The sequence below is a fragment of the Staurois parvus genome, unplaced genomic scaffold, assembly GCF_062004578.1.
Source record: "Staurois parvus isolate SC_StPar_1 unplaced genomic scaffold, SC_StPar_1.0 ptg000978l, whole genome shotgun sequence".
In the NCBI taxonomy this organism is placed as follows: Eukaryota; Metazoa; Chordata; class Amphibia; order Anura; family Ranidae; genus Staurois; species Staurois parvus.
Window position 1 is genome coordinate 1,807,982 of NW_028318774.1, and position 23,414 is coordinate 1,831,395.

The 23,414-nt window shown below is 40.6% G+C and overlaps 1 protein-coding gene across 3 annotated transcripts in view; it reads right to left on the reverse strand.

Moving 5' to 3' along the window:
• PPP1R13B (protein phosphatase 1 regulatory subunit 13B) overlaps positions 1-23,414 on the reverse strand; it is a 167,402-nt gene that overhangs the window by 91,516 nt on the left and 52,472 nt on the right. For all 3 annotated transcript variants that reach the window (XM_089657264.1, XM_089657263.1, XM_089657262.1), the window contains exon 2: positions 15,780-15,927. In XM_089657264.1, the coding sequence (XP_089513390.1) occupies positions 15,780-15,927 (148 nt within the window). The remainder of the gene's footprint in view (positions 1-15,779; positions 15,928-23,414) is intronic.

Here is a 23,414-nt window from a genome sequence, read left to right on the forward strand (position 1 = left end):
GGGCATGGAGGGGACATGGCTACATGTTTCAAGGTGGTAATGCCTCTTTCTCAAGCTTGCTTATGTATCTTTGAAGTGCCTGGGACCACAGATGATGGCTTTGTGTTCACAAGATATGCACATATTTATCTACGACATGTGAGTGGATACGTTACTAATAAACTAGTTTACTGCTGCACTTAGAAGCAGTGGTGTATTTAGGTTTTGCGCTGCCCCAGGCAACACAAAAATCTGGCGCTCCCCACAGAGAGAGCCTAACATTGACCAACAACACCCCTGCCCACCCCCTTGAGAGAGCCGTCCACTATTATCCCCCCCCTTCACAGCAAGAGAGAGAAAGACAGACATTCACCTTCACAGCTCTGGACATCCATCAGAACGAGAGTCGGGCTCTCCATGCACCATCATGCCTGCAACCTTTCTCAGATCTCACCTGGTCCCCATGCCTCATGTGTCCCTTCTTCCATCCCTTCTTCCGGGGGGCGCTGCTGTCCCCCTGAAAAATGCCACCCTAGGCAAATGCCTTGTTTGCCTTGTAGTAAATATGTCTCTACTTAGAAGCGCCCTCATGTGTTTCTCTGCTACATTATAGATTATCCTTCTATCCGCTGATGAGTTGCTCTAAGGACTTTGTGGTTAGCCATTGATTGCCATTCAGTCTTTATGGACATTTCTCTTACCTAGTCAGGTTGGTGCCATTCTTGGGACTACATGTGGTTTGCACTATAGCAGAATATTACTGAACCCTTGGCTATCACGCTGAAGATATACAGTTACTATATACAGCTGTAGGTGCAGGAGTGCCTAGGCACACTTAAATATCAGAAAATGCACTGCTGTTTTAGGAGGAACCATTTCTCAGGCAAAATTAACATTCCCAAATTTTCTATAGAAAAAACAAGTCTTTGCTTTTTGGAGTTCAGATCCAATTTACCAATAAATCTACAAGGTGGATCAAAGAAGGTGTGTGAGCTGTCCCACTAAGTCAAACATTTGCAGCACCTAGCAGGTATGGTCACCGTGGCTTTCTGTGCTGAGCCTTTGCTCGGAAGGAAGCGGTAGTGGAAGCCAGCATGGGATATATAAGTTCGCTATGCACTTGGCAATACCAGAAACATATCCTACATAAAAGAAAAAAATTCCCCCCCACCAGGATAACTTTATATCAAATATATAATGATTTTTATTTTACTGAAACATTAACATATTAAACACTGAAAATGTTACGTAGCTTGATTGAGTGTTCCTTTAAGGTTTTCTAGAGACGTTACCTACATTGACAAGTATTCTCTTATGAAGACATTCCATTCCTTATACACAAGTATGAGATAACAATGTGGGGAGGAAAACAGTGACAGATTGTAACCATCATAAAAGGAGAAACAAGTAGAAAAGCTTTTATCTGCTGGTACAGAGGGGCTTGAATATCTTGGAGGAGGACAGGAAGGCAGGTGTGAAGATTTAAATAATACCCAGAAGGACGTGCCTCATCCTGCAACAGAACAATACACCTAATGTTCACAATCATGAGCAAAGAACACTGAGAGCTAAAATAAATAATACCTGGGCAAAATAAACATACGAAGTACAACTCTGCAAAAACATATATATTTCATCTCTTTAACCACTTGCCCTCCAGAGGATTTACCCCCCTTTCCTGACCAGGCAATTTTTTGTGATATGGCGCTGTGTTACTTTAACTAAAAATTGCGCGGTCATCTAACACTGCACCCAAATGAAATTTGTGTTCTTTTTTTCCCGCAAACAGAGCTTTCTTTCACAGGTAAATAAATATATTAAATACTCTAAATTTCCCTTACGAAAAGTATCACTCTCACCCTTGAAAGTGCAAACAAAATATAAATAATATCTTTTCGATACTCCCTCACCTCCCACCAGTGCAAAACAAATACCAACAAATGTCCACATATAAGTCCAAAAATTGAAAGTCCAAAAATACAGTGCTTTCCAATAAGTAGTGTTTTTCAAACGTTAAGGAACACTCCACTTTGCTGAATTCCAATCCAGGACCTCAAAATCAGGATACCTCAAAAAAATATAAACTCAATATAGTGCATTATCATTACAACAAAAAGAAACACAAGTGAAAACTTGTGAACAAGTCGGAAGTGACGAAACGCGTCAAGGACGTAAGGACGTACTATACGATTTCAAACCGGAAGTAGCGGCACGGCCATCTTGAACACTGGAATTCAGATACATGGACTGTGGGAGAGGATGGACGCTGGCGTTTTTTATGTAAGATACTAATAAATTGTGAAATCCTTTTATATATACTTCACTGAGTTGTGTACTATCTGCCCCTTTTGAGGAACTGGGAAGGTGGATTGGAAGCAAATAGAAGCTTCCGAAGAGGGGGAAACTCTGGATTGCTTTGAAGGAATTCTGCTTGGTCTGCATTGCAAGAGGGTAATAGTATTTATTCCACAAGAGAGATGGCACCATCTTATTTTGGAAGTATGTTTATTAGAGCGTAATGGTTTTTAGTTTATTTGGATGGTAACACTGGTGTGGAGTGCTGCACCTTATCACTTTTTTTGGAGTGCTGTTTTATCACGGGTGGGAGTCTTGGAGGAATCACTTTCAGTTTTCACGAGTGTTTCTTTTTGTTGTAATGATAATGCACTATATTGAGTTTATATTTTTTTGAGGTATCCTGATTTTGAGGTCCTGGATTGGAATTCAGCAAAGTGGAGTGTTCCTTAACGTTTGAAAAACACTACTTATTGGAAAGCACTGTATTTTTGGACTTTCAATTTTTGGACTTATATGTGGACATTTGTTGGTATTTGTTTTGCACTGGTGGGAGGTGAGGGAGTATCGAAAAGATATTATTTATATTTTCTTTCACAGGTATTTGATTGCCTGTGCGGTTTAAATTTTTTGGCGCTATAAACAAAAAAAGACCAACAATTTTGAAAACAAAAAATAATATTTTTGACTTATTGCTGTAAAATATATCCAGTAAAAAAATTAATAAAACCAAATTTAGTCAAATATTTAGGCCAAAATGTATTCTGCTACAGGTCTTTACTAAAAAAAAAAAAAATCCCAATACACGTAAATTAATTGGTTTACATGACAGTTATAGTGTCTACAAATGACGGTATATATACACTGGAATTTTTTTTTTTTTACACTAGTAATTGAGGCGATCAGCGACTTATAGCAGGACTGTGGCGGACATTCTGACACTGGAAGGCAACGTACTGCCACGGACATACCAATGACACTAATACAGTGATCTGTGCTAATAAGAAGCAGTGACCCTGTACTAATGACACTGGACAGGAAGGGGTTAACATCCGGGGTGATGAAAGGGTTAACTGTGTATGTTTTACTAGAGAACCATGCCGCTCTGTATTGCTCTGCTATGCAGAGCAATACAAAGCAGCATGTCAATGCTGACAGGGGAGAGATCTGTGTTGTTTACATACAGACCTCTCCCCTTTCATTGTTCCTCGATGATCGCCGGGTGCCAGCGGGGAATTTCTGGCTGGGACCCGGTGATCGCCATCTGTAGTCGCCAATGGCGGCGCGGGTAGGGCAGCGCGCACGCGCCTCCTGCCTGGAAATGCAAAATCATGGTGGGGAACTAGTTAAAAATGCAGCAATACCAGTTAATCCTGCCAGAAATCCAGGGAGCTCGTACCTTCAAGTAATGAGCTGACTACACTGCCTCTGCTGCATTGATATATCAAGCAGTGTTGTCAGCCCTGCCTGAGTTATCTGTTGAAACTACAGAACACCTCACCCTTACATACTTGAGATTGAACTTCATCAAGTTATGATTGTTCTGTAGTATGCCGAAATCTAGTGGTGGTCTTGTGCCATTACAACTTGTTTACAAATGTGATTTGGTATCTCCCTCTGTTCACCTCCTCCTCCTGTTTAGTGCTAGTTAGTTCTGTCCTACTTACACCCTCCCTGTTTCTTTCATGTTTCCTCAGTCAGCATTAGTACTTCACAGAGACAGGGCTCAGGAAAGTCACTGTCTTCTTAAACCTCAAAAGACTGGGAAAACATCAACTGTACTGCCATTAGCTGAAGTAAAATTGCATTGAATTCAAATTTTGTTTCTTATTGAAGAGTTAAGCTGCCTGTGGATTGTGCCAAGTCAGCAGGTGACTATACTGTCTGGACAAACTGGGTCCAAAGAGCTATGTCAATGCATAAAGCGGCATTTGAAACAGAACACCATCCCACATATCCCATGAACTTTTGCACACAAGATCAGTTGGTGAGTGCAGCACATCTGCTGTGGGTCTATGCCACCTGTGTGCGTGTCAGTGCACAAAGAGGCGTCCCGTCCCTCTATAGTCCCATGTAGCAGCATACACATTGGGTGGCAATGCTGGGGCTCCATGGAGCCCCCAGTAGTCATTTGAAAATCAGAAGCCCAATGCTGATTCCTTTCACTTGATCTTGAGCTGTACAGATGAGAATGAGCATTTAAGAGAAGTAGTAGGTGTGTCAACAACATCTTATGTTAAAACTCCTAAAGTGACTGTAAACTCTGACTTTAAAAAAAAAATTCAATTCAAGTACAGGTGAAACTCGAAATATTAGAATATTGTGCAAAAGTTTATTTATTTTAGTAATGCAACTTAAAAGGTGAAACTAATATATGAGATAGACTCATTACATGCAAAGCAAGATCGTTCAAGCCGTGATTTGTCATAATTGTGATTATGGCTTACAGCTCATGAAAACTCCAAATCCACAATCTCAGAAAATGAGAACATTGTGAAAAGGTGCAATATTCTAGGCTCAAAGTGTCCCACTCTAATCAGCTAATTAAGCCATAACACCTGCAAAGGGTTCCTGAGCCTTTAAATGGTCTCTCAGTCTGGTTCAGTAGGAATCACAATCATGGGAAAGCATGCTGACCTGACAGTTGTGCAGAAAACCATCATTGACACCCTCCATATGGAGGGGAAGCCTGAAAAGGTAATTGGAAAAGAAGTTGGATGTTCCCAAAGTGCTGTATCAAAGCACATTAATAGAAAGTTATGTGGAAGAAAAAGGTGCACCAGCACCTTTTAAGTTGCATTACTGAAATAAATGGACTTTTGCACGATATTCTAATTTTTCGAGTTTCACCGGTAAGTATTCTTAAAGTGTTTCTAAACCCAGGACCCTGCATTCACTATATCTGGTCTCCCACAGTACACAGAACACGGAAATGCAACTATTATAGAAAATGTAAACTGCTCTAACTGATAAGAAGATAAGTATTTAGCAGTCTTGTGACTTCTATAAGCTGAGCACTAGTTAACCATTTGCCGCCCGCCCTATGGCCGAATGGCAGCCGGCAAATGTCATCAGCGTTCCGGGTTGACGTCATATGGCGTCATCCCACGCATGCGCAGATTGCGCTCCTGCAAAGGTGTGCAGTGGCGCGATCTGTCACCGGCCGTGTACCTCGGACACGGCCGATGACAGATCTGAGTATCATCCCCCGTTGCCGTTACCATGTGACCTGCTGTGACCAATCACAGCAGGTCACATGACAGTTGTATACAATGGATGGCTTCATTCATGCCATCCATTGTATACTAGTGTCTAGCTGTGAATGGTCACAGCTAATCACATGCACGTCATATGTCATGTGATTAGCTGTGGCCAAATCATAGCGAAGCACAAAAAAAAAAAAAAAACCCTGAATGAATCAATTTCATTCAGGTAAATGCTTGCTTATAGCAAAGTAATTCTTTGCTATAAGCAAATTGTGTAAAAAAAAAAGAAAAAAAATTACTGAGTACTTCCCCAAAGTAGTACAATGTTACTATGGTAACATTGTACTACTTTGGTCATAGTGAAATATAAAAAAAAAATCTTAAATAGAAAAAAAATAATAAAAAATAAAAAAAATAAAAAAATATATTTTTTTTTTCTCCATACTGTCACCAGTCAGTGTCCCTGATCACCACCATGCCAGTTATATGATGACGCTGTACTGCACTGGTGACAGTATGTAAAAAAAAAAAAATAGTGAAAATAATTTTTTTAATTTTTTAATTTTTCGAAAAATTATGACAAAAAAAAACACAACTTCAAAAAACTCGCAATGCCTCTTATGAAGTACGTGGGACTGTCTACTTTGCAAAAAGGTGTCATTTGGGGGATATCTGTACTGTTCTGACATTCTTGGACCTCAAGAAATTAGATTGGCTGTCAGTACTTCAGGATTGATCAATATTCAGATCTATCCCATAGTTTGTGAACTCTATAACTTTCCTACAAACTAAAAAATACATCCTAATTTGGGTTATTTTCACCAAAGACATGTAGCAGAATACATCTTGGCCTAAATTTATGAAGAGCAATTATTTATTTGCAAACTTTTATAACAGAAACAAAAAAAAAAGGTGTGTTTTTTTGCAAAATTTTTGTTTTTTTTGTTAATTTAGCAAAAAATAAAAACCCGATTAAATACCACCAAAAGAAAGCTCTAGTTGTGTGAAGAAAATGATAAAATTTTAGTTTGGGTACAATGTTGTATGACCGCGCAATTGTCATTCAAAGTGTGAGAGCGCTGAAACCTGAAAAATGGCCTGGGCAGGAAGGTGTAAAATTGCCCGGTATTGAATTGGTTAATCTTTTAGGAGGAGCTTTCATTCTCCCCTGATAGTCCTATGAGGCTACATAACCCCTGACCCTCTGTCTGGACAGTGCTTATTGGCCCTGTGCTGATCACATGCACCCTCCTAGTGAAGAAAAAACTAATACACACTAAGCTGAGCATGCACAGAGCGACTCCTGGAGCTCTGTACTATCAGCAGATGGATTGGGGACAGCAGAAGGATAAAACATCCTTTTTACACAATGCAGAGGATTAACCCCTTAGGTTCCACAGCGAGTATAACAAGCATACTTTACTGCATATACAAATGGATTTTACGGTTGTGGGTTTAGCAACACTTAAACTCAGAAAAGTCCCTTCTATTGCTCTCAGCCTCCTCCAAGCTTTTTGCTACTGCTGTTCATGTTAGAGGGTGGCTATGTTTGTTTTCAACGGTCCCTCCATAAGTAGGAACATAGTCCATCTTGGGAATGAACAAGGGAGGGTGGCTATGAGATCTATATTGGGCATAGAGCAGTGCACATGACTGCAACCAATGAGCACTCCTCATTCCAAACAGATGAAAGTGAGGGCGAAAGGTGAGGTTTAGGAGCTTAAGGAGAATGCTACAAGAAACTATTTATTTAAAAAATAGGTTACAGGGCAATTATGGTAAGTAGTGGATGTATAAATTATTTTTGGAGAATAAGTAATTACCGTACTTAAGGTTTTTTTTAAAGTTTGCTTTTTAATTTTCTTGTAGTTCAACTATCAAATTAAAAAAAAAAGTTAGCTCTGCAGTAAAACAAGGTCTTTGATGACCTTGATTGCGGTTTATTATCCCAAACGCTAACAGCTGTCCGGGCAAGATGAGCAACAGAGCCTCCAACATTATTTATTAAGGTTCAAAAACCATTAACCAGAATGAGTCATTGGTACGGAATTGAACAAACTAGACAAAACTCCATGAGTCAACCCCGTTCGGTTCATGGTTTTATTTAGTGGTTCTGTCAGGAAGCCGGCTTGTTGTGCTCGTAACCGATGTGTGCACTAATACGGCTCAGCATCAAACATCTGGAAGCTGAAGCCTGCGGCGCTAACAAACTTTAAAAAGCACAAAGTGCCCCGAGAGATGGGACGTGGGCCGCATGGTGCGGGGCCCTTCACAATCAGTTAGCTAAACTGTCCCTTATTTCAGATGCACCAGAGCAGGAATTATGGAAGGGAACATTGTTATTCACCCGAAATGTTATTTGGGAACCAAAAAAAAAAAATCGGAGAAGTACAGCAGCTTTGTGCATAGCATTATCTCCTTGCAGGCTGGGGTCCTGGTTTCAAACCCCCAGGAAAAATGTTGGGCATAGAGATTCTGTCGGTTGACACTGGGTGATCCCATTGCCTTTCATGGTCAAAACATACATGTCCAATCAGCTTCCACCCAAATGGAGATCATTGTACACTATCTGTGTCTTTATATGTAGTACATGGACTTAAAACTGAACTCAGGAAGAAATACAGGATGTATATTCCTAATTAAATCTTGGTGCGCTCGGATTTCTTCCAGGTCTGCATGATAAACCAACATGCAACTCTGCCTGTGCAGGGTGACTGTCTTGTATCTTCCCCCTACTGTTTGCTCCCGCCCACAGATCTACTCTCTGCACAGAACAATGATGATGTCACCTTTATTTTTTATTTACAAGGTAATATCTGGGTTTGCAAAGGAGTTATATCTTTGTGGTTATTGAAAAATATACTTAAACTAACCACTCGCCCTCCGGAGGATTTACCCCCCTTCCTTTTTTTTTTTTTTTTTTTTTTTTTACTTTTTGCTATTAAACATGTCCAATAAAAAAAATGTAAAAATTAAAATCTAAAATTTCATCATATATTTAGGCCAAAATGTATTCTGCTACATGTCTCTGCTAAAAAAAAAAAATCCCAATACGTGTAAACTAATTGATTTACGTGAAAGTTATAGCGTCTACAAATGGCGGTATATATACTGTAATCTTTATTTTTTTTTTGTTTTACTAGTAATGGCGGCAAAATCATCAACTTATTGCGGGACTGCTGTGGACATTCTGACACTGGGGGGGGGGGGGGGTTCTGACTAAACTGTCACTGACATCCTCAGTGACACTAATACAGTAATCAGTGCTGATAAAAAGCACTGAAACTGTACTAATGGCACTGGGCAGGTAACGGTTAACTTCTGAGGCGATCAAAGTGTTAACTGTGCGCTGTGTGTGTTTTACTAGGGAAACAAGCTGCTCTGTATTGCTCTGCTATGCAGAGCAATACCAAGCAGTCTGTTCGTGCTGACAGGGGAGAGGTCTGTGTTGTTTACGATCACTGAGTCCCAGCCGAGAAGCTGCACATGCTCAGTTTGGTGTGTATTGCTAGAGAGGTTTTTTTATGTCTTGGGAGAGTGCATGTGATCAGTATAGGGTCACTCAGCACTGTCCAGACAGAGGTCAGGGGTTCTGCATCCTCCTACAACAGAAAAAAACTCCTCCTACAAGCTTTAACCAGTGCTCTGCCGGACACTTATATAAGTCACAAGACTGCTCTAACTGCTGATGAGAAAAGATATTTAGCAGTTTATACTTACTAAAATAAATGTATTTCCATGTTGTATGTACTGTGGGAGACCAGATATAGTGGATGCAAGGTCCTGGGTTTAGTAATATATATATAGCTTAGTTATAGTATAGTTTAATATGCAATGCAAAAATCAGCATGTATTAAAATACTTTATTACAAAAATGTGCACATACATACATATATATACATATATATATATATATATATATATTCCCCCAGAAGGCTCATTTAGAAAAAGGACACAGATATATATATATATATATAGAGATATATATAGAAGTCAGTGGTCTATGCGTTTTCATAGAACAACCCAATTCATCAGGACCTTTTAAACCTCAAGGGTCCATTTGTGATGGATATTGTACATCTCTTCAAGATGAGCCTGGTTTGAAAACCGAGAGTGAATAATGAGCCCCGTCAGCCTGTGGGGAGACCCTCAAGAATACCACACAAACCCAATAGCTTGATTAGGAAAATAAGACAGGTGAACTTCTACAGGGTGGCCCAGCTGTCAGTTATCAGTCCAGCCATTATGTGCAGTAACTACTCCCAAAATGATGATGGGTGCTCGCCAATTTGGGAGTCGTTACTACAAATGCGTGCCATAATGGCCAGAACCGATCAATTTGAGGATCTCCATGCCTCAACACCAATCTCAGCAAATCTGTCCTTTTATGAACTTTAGACAGAAAATTAAGTTCTGCTAGATCACTTCAGGCTGGCCCCTTTTTCAGGTATAGCTGTGTAAAACATTAAAAATAGGAGCCTATACTGTTTAAAATACGGTGTCGCACCGTGCTCTGCACATGCTTAGTTGCTTAGAGGCTGTTCTGCTGACAGCCTAAAGATTTGCTGCTTCTCAAGGGCTCTGGGCTTTAGCAAAATGGAAGCCTCAGGCAAAAAAACAGAAAGAATGCTGGAGGTCATTTTCAGCACACACTAATTTTGGTAGCAGAATTATTAATGTGGAATGTATGTTCCTTGCTAAAGAACATTATTTTTATCAAAATTGTCATGAGTCAAAGTTCCACTTTAATTTGAAACATTACTTGGACCAACAGCTTCACTTCAATGCCACGGAAGTGTTGAAGTACACTGTATCTGAGTGCCGCAAACTAAAAATATGATTTAATTTTAATTTTTTTTTTAATTTAAAGCAAACTCACACATCCATCCAGGTCTCCATACTTTATTTTCCTGGAGCTATCACTTTGAAAAACATCCCCCTAGCATTCCTAACCATGGCCATCTTGAGTAAGGGCAGATGATTCATGGAATCCATCTGTTCTTACCTCAGACATGCAGGAAGGAGGGTGCATTTAGCTGAGAAAGCCCCTCCTCCAGATGAAAGAAAAAAATGCCCATGAAGACTCCTGGGATGTATGATATAATTCTGTGAAAATAATTAACGAGCGCTCGGAGATAGATGATAAGCAGCTAGCATGAAAGGCACAAACCCCAAACCGTGATATGAGGACGGTTTCCAATCACTTTTAAGCACCAGTAGCCTATCACTTATTATCCTTTATATAACATATATTAACCTTTTGTAGCGCTGCATGTGTTATTTTTTTATGATATAATTCTGGCCTAGGTCAAAAATCAGGAAGAAAATAAGAAATGTAAAAAAAAAAAAAAAAACGTTTAAAACAATATATTGTGCCTTACCACCTATTTACTAATGCTAGCATCATATGGATTAAAACTAACTCATATTGACTGAGAGCGTTTAGTTCTGCTTTAACTGTAATGCTCCCCATCCTGCATTTGCTCTTCTTGCCTTCACTCCCTATCTGCTCTGTTCAGCTTCTGGAGCAAAGAGTAATAACCAGTTTTAATGGGCATGAGGGATCATGTGAACCTTTACCCAATAATGTCAGAATCCACCCAGTTACCTGAACAGGAGACTGCTCAGGCTCAGTGCGCCGCTCAAATTCTGAACCAGCAGCTCCTGCACTCCACAGTGGTGCCTGACAGTCACTGCTCTCTGCTCAGAGCTGACCAAGAACTGAGCGATTAGTGGTCATGTGACTGCTCAGCCGGTGGGTGACAGCTGCAGCATCACAGCGATGCTGCAGCCATTGAGGCGAGTATATAGGTTTTTTTTTTTGTGATTCTCACACTTCTCCTTTAAGTTAACCAATAAAGGATATCACTTAAACTCCATATTTTCTTTTTCCGGTGGATGACATTTCAGAGGGTGATTGACAGACATTGAGGAGGCATTACGCCACCTCCTCACCACCCGTTTTAAACCCTAAAATCCCAGACCACCACAGTACAACCATGTGCCTTGCATGTGGTGGTTGTAATGTGGCCCCATTCAATTGAATTGGTCTGGCAGTGGAACTGCAGCACATGTGCTGCCTTTGCAGCTTGAGGGGAAAGCAGCTGGGGGGTGCTAAAAACACATACCAACTTTGTGTTTTACTGCCACCCTCCCCCCAACCACAACTGTAAACCTAGCTTAAGAGATATTATTCTACCACTAAATACATCATATACTAACCATCAAAAATGTCATGTACAGTTGTGTTCAAAATAATAGCAGTCAGACATCACTAACCTGATCAATCACTGTTTTTGGTAGAAATGATATTTCTACATGGCAAATAATTTACTAGCAGGTGTAGTAGAGTAATAGAAATCCAACAGACCCAACAGTCATGACATGCATGCTGCTGATTCTGTGTCATTGAATCACTAATTGAAAGGGGCATGTTCAAAATAATAGCTGTGTGGAGTTCTATTAGTGAGGTCATTCATTCTTTGAAAAATAGGTGGCAATTATTGCCCTTATTTAAAGAAGGAAGGCAGCAAATGTTGTACATGCTGGTTACAGTGCATTTCTCTCTGAAATTCTGAGGAAAATTGGTAGTTCCAGACATTGTTCAGAAGAACAGCGTACCTTGATTAAAAAGTTGATTGGATAGGGGAAAACATATAAAGAAGTGCAGAAAATGATAGGCTGCTCAGCTAAAATGATTGCAAATGCTTTAAAATGGCAATCAAAACCTGAAAGACGTGGAAGAAAGCGAAAAACTACAATTCGAATGGATAGACGAATAGCCAAAATGGCAAGGACTCAGCCAACAATCAGCTCCAGGGAGATGAAAGAAGGTGTAAAGTTACCTGTTAGTACTGTTACACTTAGAAGATGCCTATGTGAAGCCAAGCTATCTGCAAGAAGCCCCCGCAAAGTCCCACTGTTGAAAAAAAGACGTGCTGAAGAGGTTACAATTTGCCAAAGAGTACATTGACTGGCCTAAAGAGAAATGGTGCAACATTTTGTGGACTGATGAAAGATTGTTCTTTTTGGGTCTAGTGGCCGGAGACAGTTTGTCAGACGACCCCTAAACACTGAATTCAAGCCACAGTACACTGTGAAGACAGTGAAGCATGGTGGTGCAAGCATCATGATATGGGGATGTTTCTTATACTACGGTGTTGGGCCTATTTATCGCATACCAGGGATCATGGATCAGTTTGAATACATCAGAATACTTGAAGAGGTCATGCTGCCTTATGCTGAAGAGAAAATGCCCTTGAAATGGGTGTTCCAACAAGACAACGACCCCAAACACACCAGTAAACGTGCAACATCTTGGTTTTAGACCAACAAGATTGACGTTATGGAGTGGCCAGCCCAATCCCCTGATCTTAATCCAATAGAAAACTTGTGGGGTGACATCAAAAATGCAGTTTCTGAGGCAAAACCAAGAAATAGAGAAGAAGAACTGTGGAATGTCGTCCAATCATCCTGGGCTGGAATACCTGTTCACAGGTGCCAGAAGTTGGTTGACTCCATGCAACACAGATGTACAGCAGTTCTCAGAAACAGTGCTTATACAACTAAATATTCATTAATTGATTCAAAGGAAAGCAAAATCTTCAAAATTTTTCAGTTTATATAGTGAATGTTTGAGTTTGTAGAGAAGAATACAAACACTATTTTTTTGAACAGTCTAATATTCACTTTTCTTCAATTTTTTTTTAGAGGAACAACACAAATTTGATATATTTTTCTTCATGTTTTGATTTGGAATAGAATGTGTAGTGTTCCCAATGCATTTGTGTGTATGGAGATAAAAGCTATTAGAAGGATTGTGAGCTTTATTCACTTTTTTCAACACACTGCTATTTTAGACACAACTGTAGATTTCAGGCTAAGACTATATAAAGAGAAAACTATATAAAGACGTTCACCAAGATAGGGGATTCCAGTTTAAAGCACAGAATAAACATACTCACTCATACGATTACAAGTAGCACATTTCCTTTGGCGATCCTTTCTAGTAGTATGGCTTCGACTTTGCTAAGGAATCAACCACTTCAGGAAGGATCAATTACGTAGCTCACCCGTGCTCCCCCTTCCTCTGGTAACATCATAGCAGCTGCGGGCACAGCTTAGCAAGAGCTGGTTGCATGACCGGGCAACACAAAGAGCCGGTGGCTTCACTCTACGTGCATCATTTACCATAATAACTTCCACAATCACACGACAGTAACATGACTGCGGACATTATAAACAGCATGGCACCAAGTACCATTTCCAAGCAGTTTTTCTTCACATAGAAGATGGGGTCTTTGGTACATTTGAAGAACCAAAAATACTATTGTTTAAATGTTTAAACAATAGCAATGTTTTAGGGAGCAAAAAAAAAAAAAAAAGTAAAAAAGACTGCATCAGGGTCCCTTAAAGCAGAACTAAACTCATTGATGAAATGGATTCCCAAAACCATTTCATTTAGGCCACATCATGAATGAGAACTGTCACAGCGGCTTTCATCAAATGTCTGGTGTCACAACTGGTCACATGTACAACACCAAGACAACAGCAGATCAAGCAGAAGCCAAGATGGCAGCTTCCTTAGTTATAAAAGAGATCAAGGTTTAGCTCAACTTTAAGTCACATTCACACATTTATTTTTAATGGACCGCATTGCGATATTACAGTAGTGAGCAATGCGTCCACATTGAAGCACTGGAGTGCAGTGTTACAAAAAAGGGCGAGGTTATTATTTAGTGTGTTAAAGGTGCGTTGTCGGCCCATTCAAAAAAAAAAAAAAGAAGAAGGGGGTGGGGCTGCCGTAATACACAACAATGCAAATCAACGCCTGAATGGGACCTTAATTGTGTCTCTATGTCTAAAGCGGTTTACAGACTGTGGTTTTAACAAATATTCTCTGAAATATTTACAGTGGTTCTAAACATTGGACATTTTTTACTTTAATGCATTTTCTGCATTAAGGTAAAAAATGTCCCATTACTTCCATCGCCCCCTCACACCCCTGTATACTTACCAGAGCCTGATCTCGGTCCAATGCTGTGCCCATCTGCAGTGGTTCTTTCCTCTCTCTCTCTGCTCCTGCTCCGATCAATCAAATCCTGAATGGGGGGGGGCAGGGCCGAGCCATGCTGTGTGTGTCAACAGGCGCACACAGTCTGGTTTGGGATTGGGCCTGCAGGTGCGCCCCCCATGGGCAGTGGCTTCCTATGGTGGTGAACCGAGAAGTGGAGTAGATCAGAGTGGCAGTGGGGGGACCCAAAAAGAGGAGGTTCAGGGCTGCTCTGTGCAATACCATTGCAGAGAGCAGGTAAGTTTAACAGGTTTATTATTTTCATTTTAAAAAATGAGCTTTACAAATCCTTTAATGAACATGAATAACATTGCTACAATCTAACTCCAAAAACTAATCACCGATGACTAAATTTAAAAAAAAAAAAAAAAAAAAAAAAAAAAAGCAGATATCATTGAAAATGGTACATAAATAGGGTGAGCAGAGGCGCAACAAGTGGAACATAAGGGAACGGGCACTAAAATAGATTACATTTGCCTAGGGTGCAGTTCGTAGGTCCATATGTGTGAGGGGGGGTACCCTCATCCACTAAGGCAGCCATTCCTCAAGAGTATGCAGGCTCTGTGTGGAAAGACAAATAGGAAAACAAGGGAGGAGCCAGTGAGTGTTGTATTAATGTGTAGTATATTAAGCACAGGTAAGTAACATTCAAAAGGGAGTACTAGTTTGCGAGTGTTACTTACCTGTGCTTAATAAACTACACATTAATACAACACTCAGTGACCATTACAGGGACAACACAAAATTCGGTATTTTCTTTTACTTTCAATGATAATGGTAAAAAGTACAAAGAGAGGGTGAATCTCCCTAACGGGGGCACAGACAACAGAAAAAACTGACAGATGTTTAACCTCTTCACGCCGGCCGCACGCAAATGTACAGCCTCCCGGCGTCTGGGCCTTGATGCCAAGCGGCCACACATTTGCATGCAATTATCAAAAACATATGTGCTGAGAGCGCGCACCCTGCACACATGTCCGGTACTCACAGAAAGGTCCCGATCGAAAGAGGAGATCTTTCTCGATCATGTGACCCCCGTGATGGCAAATCACGGCAGTCACATGACCTTAAAACTCCGCCTTGCCTCCCAGCTTCTGAAACCCTTAAAGGGCCGGGAGGTGCCGGTGCCAAGGGGTTAAATACCTCTCCACTCTATCCAAAAAAAACAAAAAAAAAAAAACACTTTAGTTATACTTTATTAGAACAAAAGACCAGAAACTAGTCACCATTGCCGCGCCAAACTTCCGCCAGATGACACGCCCCTTCCCCTGGCTCCTTGCAAAACTCCACCACATCTCGGCATGTCGTCTCCGGGGTTATAGGGACTTCGGTTAATATTTGTTCATTGTTGCTTAGAAACACTGTTAATATTGTCTGCAAGAGAAAACACAAAAGGACAATTAAACTAGATCCAAGAACTGAATAGGCTTTGATAACTGAACAGTGGAAAAAGGTGCCCAAAATATTTGCCATTTTCCTTTGTACCAATAAAATTAAGATGACTTTGAAGTCTGTAACCATTATAATCAATATTTCACTTTTTTTTCCTTTAAGTAAGCTGGTCAGGATATGAACATGGAGGCAGAGGCAGCTGACCTCACTTTAGAACAGTGATTTCCAGTTTCCACAGTGGATCCCACAGGTATAGCATTATATATATATATATATATATATATATATATATATATATATATATATACATACATACACACACACACACACACATATACACATACATACATATACCAAGCATCATGTCGAGCTTGTGCTGTGAAAGCATGGTGGCAACCCTAAAATGATCATATCTGTGCCACTAATCTGATACTGTGAACTGTTTCTAGTGTGGGTCACCACCATAATGGTGCAGAATGCTGCTATGCTTTATTTTAATTTATTTTATTATTGTATTAATAAATATTGTATATTTTTAAGCCAATTTGGTGTGGTGCCTATAAAGTCCATGGACTACGGTCCAATGTTCGTTTTTGCTTATATTCACTACATTGAAGTTGGGTCGGGGCACTCTTATCTGTCGGGGCAACGGAGCATCTGTTTTTCCACCCATCTTGGTCTCGTTCCCATTGATTTATGTTATGGAAATTCATTAGCAATTATGTAAACATTGCTAGTCCTGGAACTTAAGTATGCTTTCTTTAATTTATGCTATGTGAAAGGGAACATGTAACAAAAGTAAAGTAGATTTTATATTCACTTAGCTGCAAAAGTGGAAATACTTTAAGCTATTCTTTCCTACCATCTATTTCAGGAGAGGAATCAGGAAGAATGTGCCGGGTCATCTATTCTATATAACGTGTCATGCTGTATGGTATGTGAATATCTACATCACATTTCCACGTGACCATTCATGTCATGCATATGCTGCACTTACATACCACAACACTTTTCACTGCTGTTCAACCCAAGAGTTAAAGAAAAACTACAGACCAATAAAAAGAATAAAGGTTTAACACTGAACTCCAAGCAGATATTAAAGCCACCATTCAACAGAGTTAAACACCAGTTCAAACAACAAAAAATAAAACTTAAACTTAATCTTAGAGACAAGAGTATTGTTATTATACAGCATTTTATAGTGCCAACAGTTTGCACAGCCCTTTACAACTTAAAGGGAGACAGTACAGTTACATTAAAATAAAATACAAAATGTTTAAGAGGGCCCAGCTCATAAGAGCTTACAATCTAATAGGTTGGGGCAAATTGTACAAAAGGTAGTAAGTGTAGAGGGTGAGCTAGAAGAGTTAAAAGTTAATTTGTTAGCTGAAGACATGATAGGCTTCCCTGAACAGATTCATTTTCAGGGATAGCCTAAAGGTGGCCAAAGTAGGAGATAGCCAGACAGATTGTGGTAGAGAGTTCCAGAGGATGAGAGAGTCTCTGAAGAAGTTATAGAGAAGAGCATGGGAGGAGGAAACAAGAGAGCTAAAGAGCAGGAGGTCTTGGGAGGAGTGGAGAGAATGATTTTGTGATTTTTAGAGACAAGATTGGTGATGTAGCTCAAAGAAGAGCTGTGGATGGCTTTGTATAATGTTCATATTTTGAACTTAATTCACTGGGCAATCGATAGCCAGTGGTGGGATTGGCAGAGTGGTTTAGCAGACACTGAGTGGTTGGTAAGGTAGAAGAGTCTGGCAGCAGCATTCATGATAGACTGAAGAGGGGATAGCCTACGGAGAGGTAGGCCTATGACAAGGGAATTGCAATAGTCAAGGCAAGAGATAACAAGGGAGTGAATGAGGAGCTTGGTAGTTTCATTTGTTAAACATCGATGATTTTTTGAGATGTTAAGGAGGGGGAAGTCTACAAGCTTTCTACAGCGATTGGTTTTCGGGTCAAAAGAAAAGTCAGTCTAGGATTACATCTAGTAGTTAAAGTGTTGAGCAAACGGTTAGCGCTATATAATCCTGTATAATAATAATTGTACCCTGGCATAAGGGGAGGGACTGATAGTTGTATTAGTTTTGCTGGAAAAGTAAGGGAGGAGGGCATGAGCAGAGGGATATTACTATCTCGGTTTTAGAAAGATTTAATTTGAGGAAGTGGTACGACATCCATGTTGATGTCAGTTAGTAATGCCAGAGACAATTGAAGGAGTGAGGTGAGGAGTAGAGAGAAAGTTCTGGGTGTCATTGACAAGCAGGTGGTATTGGAAGCTGTAGGAGGTTATAAAGTGACCCAGAGAGCAGGTGTACAGACAAGAAGGGGTCCAAGAAAAGAGCCTTGGGGGATCCCTACAGAAAGAGGAAGTGGAGAGGAGAAGACAGAGTTATAGGCAACACTGAAAGAGCACTGTGATGGATTGGAGGAGAACCAGAAAAGAGCAGAATTTTGCAGGCCAAGGGAGTGGAGTTTATTGAGAAGGAGCAGTTGGACAACAGTATCATAGAGAGGTCTAGTAAGAAGAGTATGGAGTAGTGGCCATTGGTTTTAGCAGTTAAATCAGTTTGAGTTTTGGTAGGACGGTTTCTGTGGAGTGCTGCAAGCGAAAGCCAGGCTGTAAGGGGTCAAGAAGGTTGTTTTCAGTGCGGTAGAGCTCAGACAGTTGTAGACTAAGTGTTCTAGTTTAGAGGTGAATGGGAGCAAGGAGATAGGCCTTAAGTTGTTCAGTTTGGTTGGGTCCAGATGGTAGAACAATGAATATCTCTGTTTTACAATGCTTCCTACAAACCACAATGGTGGTGGTGTTGGTGGGGTCAATAAGTACTGTCAATCAAACATACAACAGCAAGACAGACTTGATTAGGCAAAATGATATCAGTGTGTTGATTCTCTTACACAGTTCAACTGGCAGGCTAGGATTGGGTCCTTGGCCAGGCCATTATGTGCAGCATAGCCTACAGGACCTGGCTATTCTTTGTGTTGATCCCAATTGGCTGGCAGGTGACAAAGATCAGAAAAGCTGGAATTGGAAAACCTGATGTCCACTACCTGGCTAGACAATGTGGCAGAAGGGGTGTGATTGACAGGATTGAACTAAGAAAATGACAGGTCATTAGGTAGGTAAGAAAGAGCACATGTAAATTTTCTTTGTATTTGGCTTTTTGCCTGGAGTTCCACTTTACTCAGCCAAAACATCTTTGTTTGCTGAAGTATTTTTCTATGAACTGAAGCTGCACACCAGACAGGAGCATGTCTGACTGTGTACACATAATTCTGACTCAAGAACTAGGTCACCCGAGTTGATGTCTTCTCATGCGTCACAAAACATTTAAAATTGTTAGCCGGCATGCACACTGCGCTTGTGACACAAAGCAAAGTTTAACTCCATAATGCCTTAAAATAAAAGGAAGGAAATTATCAATTCAGGAAGCCGTCAGAAAAACAGAAAAGTCCACCCAACTACTGAGCTACATTTGTACCTACATGCCATGCACCGATTCTACAAATGATTAAAGCAAACCTGTGCTGGAAGGAATATGAAGGCTGCCATTGTTCCCTGCCTTCCAAACATGATAGTCACCTGGCTGTCTTTGGATTCAACCCAGAGCAAGCATGCTCACTAGAAAAATCACACTGAAGTACAATTTTTAAATCTACATACATGCTCTGGGTCAGGAAAACTCGCAAGATTCCAAACTCAGTGAGCCATCAAATCCTAGAGCAAAATGCACTCGTTTCTAAAGCAACCAGACTCAGCCATCATTTCTTCGAGGTTCACTAAATCAGGTCACTGGCACAAGTGATAGTGTTCCATCTATGGGTTCTCCCTAGTCACTGGTGGATTCCACAGACACAGTCATCTTTGACCCCCCCAGGATGAGCTGCCTGTATCACCCATCTCCCCTGTAAATAGAGGGTTCTGTGTTCCCCTGAAAGTGGTCATGATGTCTCTGATAAGATAACCAATTGACTTATTTTCTTGGCTGTACGCGTGCAAAGAAAAGATCGGTAACGTGATCATGGTGCTGCTAAACAGTTTCAATTCCATACATAGAGCCGGTAAGGCCCATAACACCTAACCTTTATTGCTGTAACAGTTTGATGTGGTTGCAAAAACTAACCAAGTCGTTTTTTGTGGCTTGGAAAAAAATACTTTAGCCAATAAACGGTCTATGTTCCGGTGATTAGTAGCACTGATGGGTGCAGTGTTTTAATTGAGCTATACACTTGACAGAATCGGCAGCTTCCCAATGTTATCCAACGCAGCTGCCAATGGCCGTGGCACACCAACCACTAAAATCTGTATAAACCAGCGCTGTAACTAGCTATAGCGGCAACCCTACAGAAGATCCAAATCAAAAGAGAAAATAACCTCGATCTGGTAAAAATCTCCGCTACGTAGCTGCCTGCTTGACACAGCCCTTGTAGGCAACGCTTTGTCTAATCATCCCCTAAAGCTACGGACTCTCCCTACCAGTGTCAGACCAGTTTTATCTGTGTAAAAGAGACAATTGCCCCAATTTTGTTTCCAGGAAACAAAGATAAACTGGGTCACTTGTGTATATTTATAGCTGGAACAAAGAAAACGATTTGATTATATATCTATGGCCATCTCTACTATTCTGCAAATACCCGTGTCTTATCACTTTATCATTGTCTACATACAGTACTATTTGAGCCACATACTATCTACCTGTATGCCATTCCCCTCTATATAGGGGCAAGGGCAAAGCCCTGGTTCACACTAATGCAGTTCGGCACATGGCATGTGATTCAAACCGGAACCGCACCGTATTCCTGTGCAAATCACATGCAATGTCTGTGCAGTGCGATTTGAGCCATACATTTTGTATGGCTCAAATCACGTTGCATCTGCACCAGAAAGATGTAGGACCCTTTTTTTTATAGCACCTGACTCGCATTGTATGGGTGTGAACACCCATGCGATGCAAATTCTGGTAATCACACTTCGTTTTTGATCTGTTTCGGGCTGTCGTTAATTTAACACTGACACCCATACCAGGTCGCATGGACACTGTGCAACTGCAAAGTGATGCAGGAATCTTACAGGATTTGTGTGTTTCCTGCACAGCATTAGTGTGAACCAGGGTTTAAGGTGGTTGTAGAGGCTGAAGGTTTTTTACGTTCATGCATTTTATGTGTGATGGTAGAAAACCTTTTGTCCTCACTGGCTGAGACAGCAGCGAAAGCCATTGAGGAACCAATGAGAGAGCAGGGGGCAGGGCCGAACCATGTTTCAGTGTGTTTTATGGTCACATAGAGCCAGGCTCGGAAGCAAGCACACACCAGTGCCCCCATAGCAAGTGGCTTGCTATTAGAGGCACTGTTCAAGGGGGAGGAGCCAGGAGGGCCAACAGGAGATCAAAGAAGAGGAGGATCATGAATGCTCTGTAGAAAACCACTACACAGAGCAAGTAAGAATGACATGTTTGTTTTTACAAGCACTTTAAGTATATTCTTCAGTAATCACAAAAAGAAAAAAAAAAAAAAGCTGAACTTTTAATACCACTTTAAAGGCCAAGTTCACTTCTAGAGCATGTTATCCATTACACCCATATTTAGGGTGTAACATGATTCAGCAATTTTTTCAAAAGATGAACTTATCCTTTAAAGTGGAATTAAGCCCAAATGCAAACATTTATTAATTATATTGCAGGTTAACAATTCTTAGAAGTGATGGCTTCATTAGTTTTCTTTTTTTTTGTGGGCTTTCTTTCCTTTATTTTCATTTGGTGATCCAGCCAGTAAGAACAAGCTCTCTTCCATATGTACCAGTTTACAGGGATGAGACAATTCATTTACCAATGCCAAGGGCGCTTATAATGATCAGATTTTATTTTTATATTTATGCAAAACCCTTACCCCAAAAGGAATGAAAATGATTTTCTGTAACTGGCTGTAAAGTGTGAGTTGGAGTTTGTCTTTAATTTGTTCATGTATCTAAATCAGCTAGTACATCGAACACTCCCCCAGACAGACAATGCTTCTGTCCAAAGGTGCCCCCCTGTGCTCATTCAGAGTGGAGGCACTCTAATACAGAAGGTGTGTTACTGGCCAGATTACCAGGTGAAAACAGAGGGGGGGGGGGGGGGGGGGGAGTCTAAAAAAGAAAACGAATGCAGCCACCACATCTACATAAGCTGCAATACATTACATTTTTGGTTATGGGTTTAATACCACTTTTATGGTTCAATGGTTTTAATAACTTTCCTCTAGAAAGCGTGGCAGAAACTACAGATATGTTCATGTCACCTCTTCTCAAAGTATGACAATAAAGGAAAGCAAGAAAATGTGACTGTTTAGGTGTTCATACTCTCAGGACAGGACAAATACACCATAAAGATATAAGCAATACTATTTATTTCATGTTAAAGTGATACTAAAGATTCATTTTTTTTTTGGTAAAATAACAAACATGTCTATACTTACCTGCGGTGTGCAGTGGTTTTGCACAGAGCAGCCTAGATCCTCTTCTCGGGTCCCCCAAAGGCTCTCCTGGCTCTTCCTTTTTGTCGGGTGCCCCCACAGCAAGCAGCTTGCTATGGGGGTACTCGCTACTCTGCATGTCCATTCACACACAGAGCCATGGCTTGACCCCACCCGCTCTCTCCTCATTGGCTGAGATTGACAGCAGGAGAAAATGGCTGTATCAGCCAATGAGGAGGCAGAGAACCAGGACAGCCGAGGCTGTTGCGCACATTGCTGGATCGCGATGGGGCTCAGGTAAGTATTGAGGGGCACTGCTGCACATAGGTGTTTTTTTTACCTTCATGCATAGAAACCTTGAGCCTTTACAACTGCTTTAGGTATTAAAAATCTGTTTTAAAAAAAACTTATTTAAAAAAAAAAACTAATAAAATTGAGACCTCCGGTCTTAACTCACCCCTCTGTATTCTAATATGGTATTACAAGGGCTATCAACATATAATCAACAGCATCATGGTCCATACATAGGTAGTACATATCCAATAAAACAGCTTTTAAGTGTTTAGTTGACAACACGTTTCACAAACAAGCTTCCTCAACAGGCACAAAGGTGAATTTGTACATCAATCATACAATATTCAAGTGGAGGTAACATCATGCAGTCTATAACCAAGGGAGGAATGGAGGACCTAGGTTTTCGTCAGCACAGAAAAGGCTAACGGGCAGCCAGAAGACCATGATCGTGAACCAAACAAGCATGCTCATGTCACAAACAAGATGTTACATTGCACCACATTAATAAGTGCACCCAGAGATTCAGAGAATCTGGATTATGGACTGGCACGCATATACATGTTAGAATGTTGCACAGTGCCCATGCTGTGTCAGAAGGCATACACCAATACTGAAATACTACAGAAGAAAACTTGTATCCCTCCACAGTGGTACACCTGTCATACAGGCTTCTTATAGTATGCTCAGGCTGAACCTATTATGTTTATCTCCCCCCAACATAT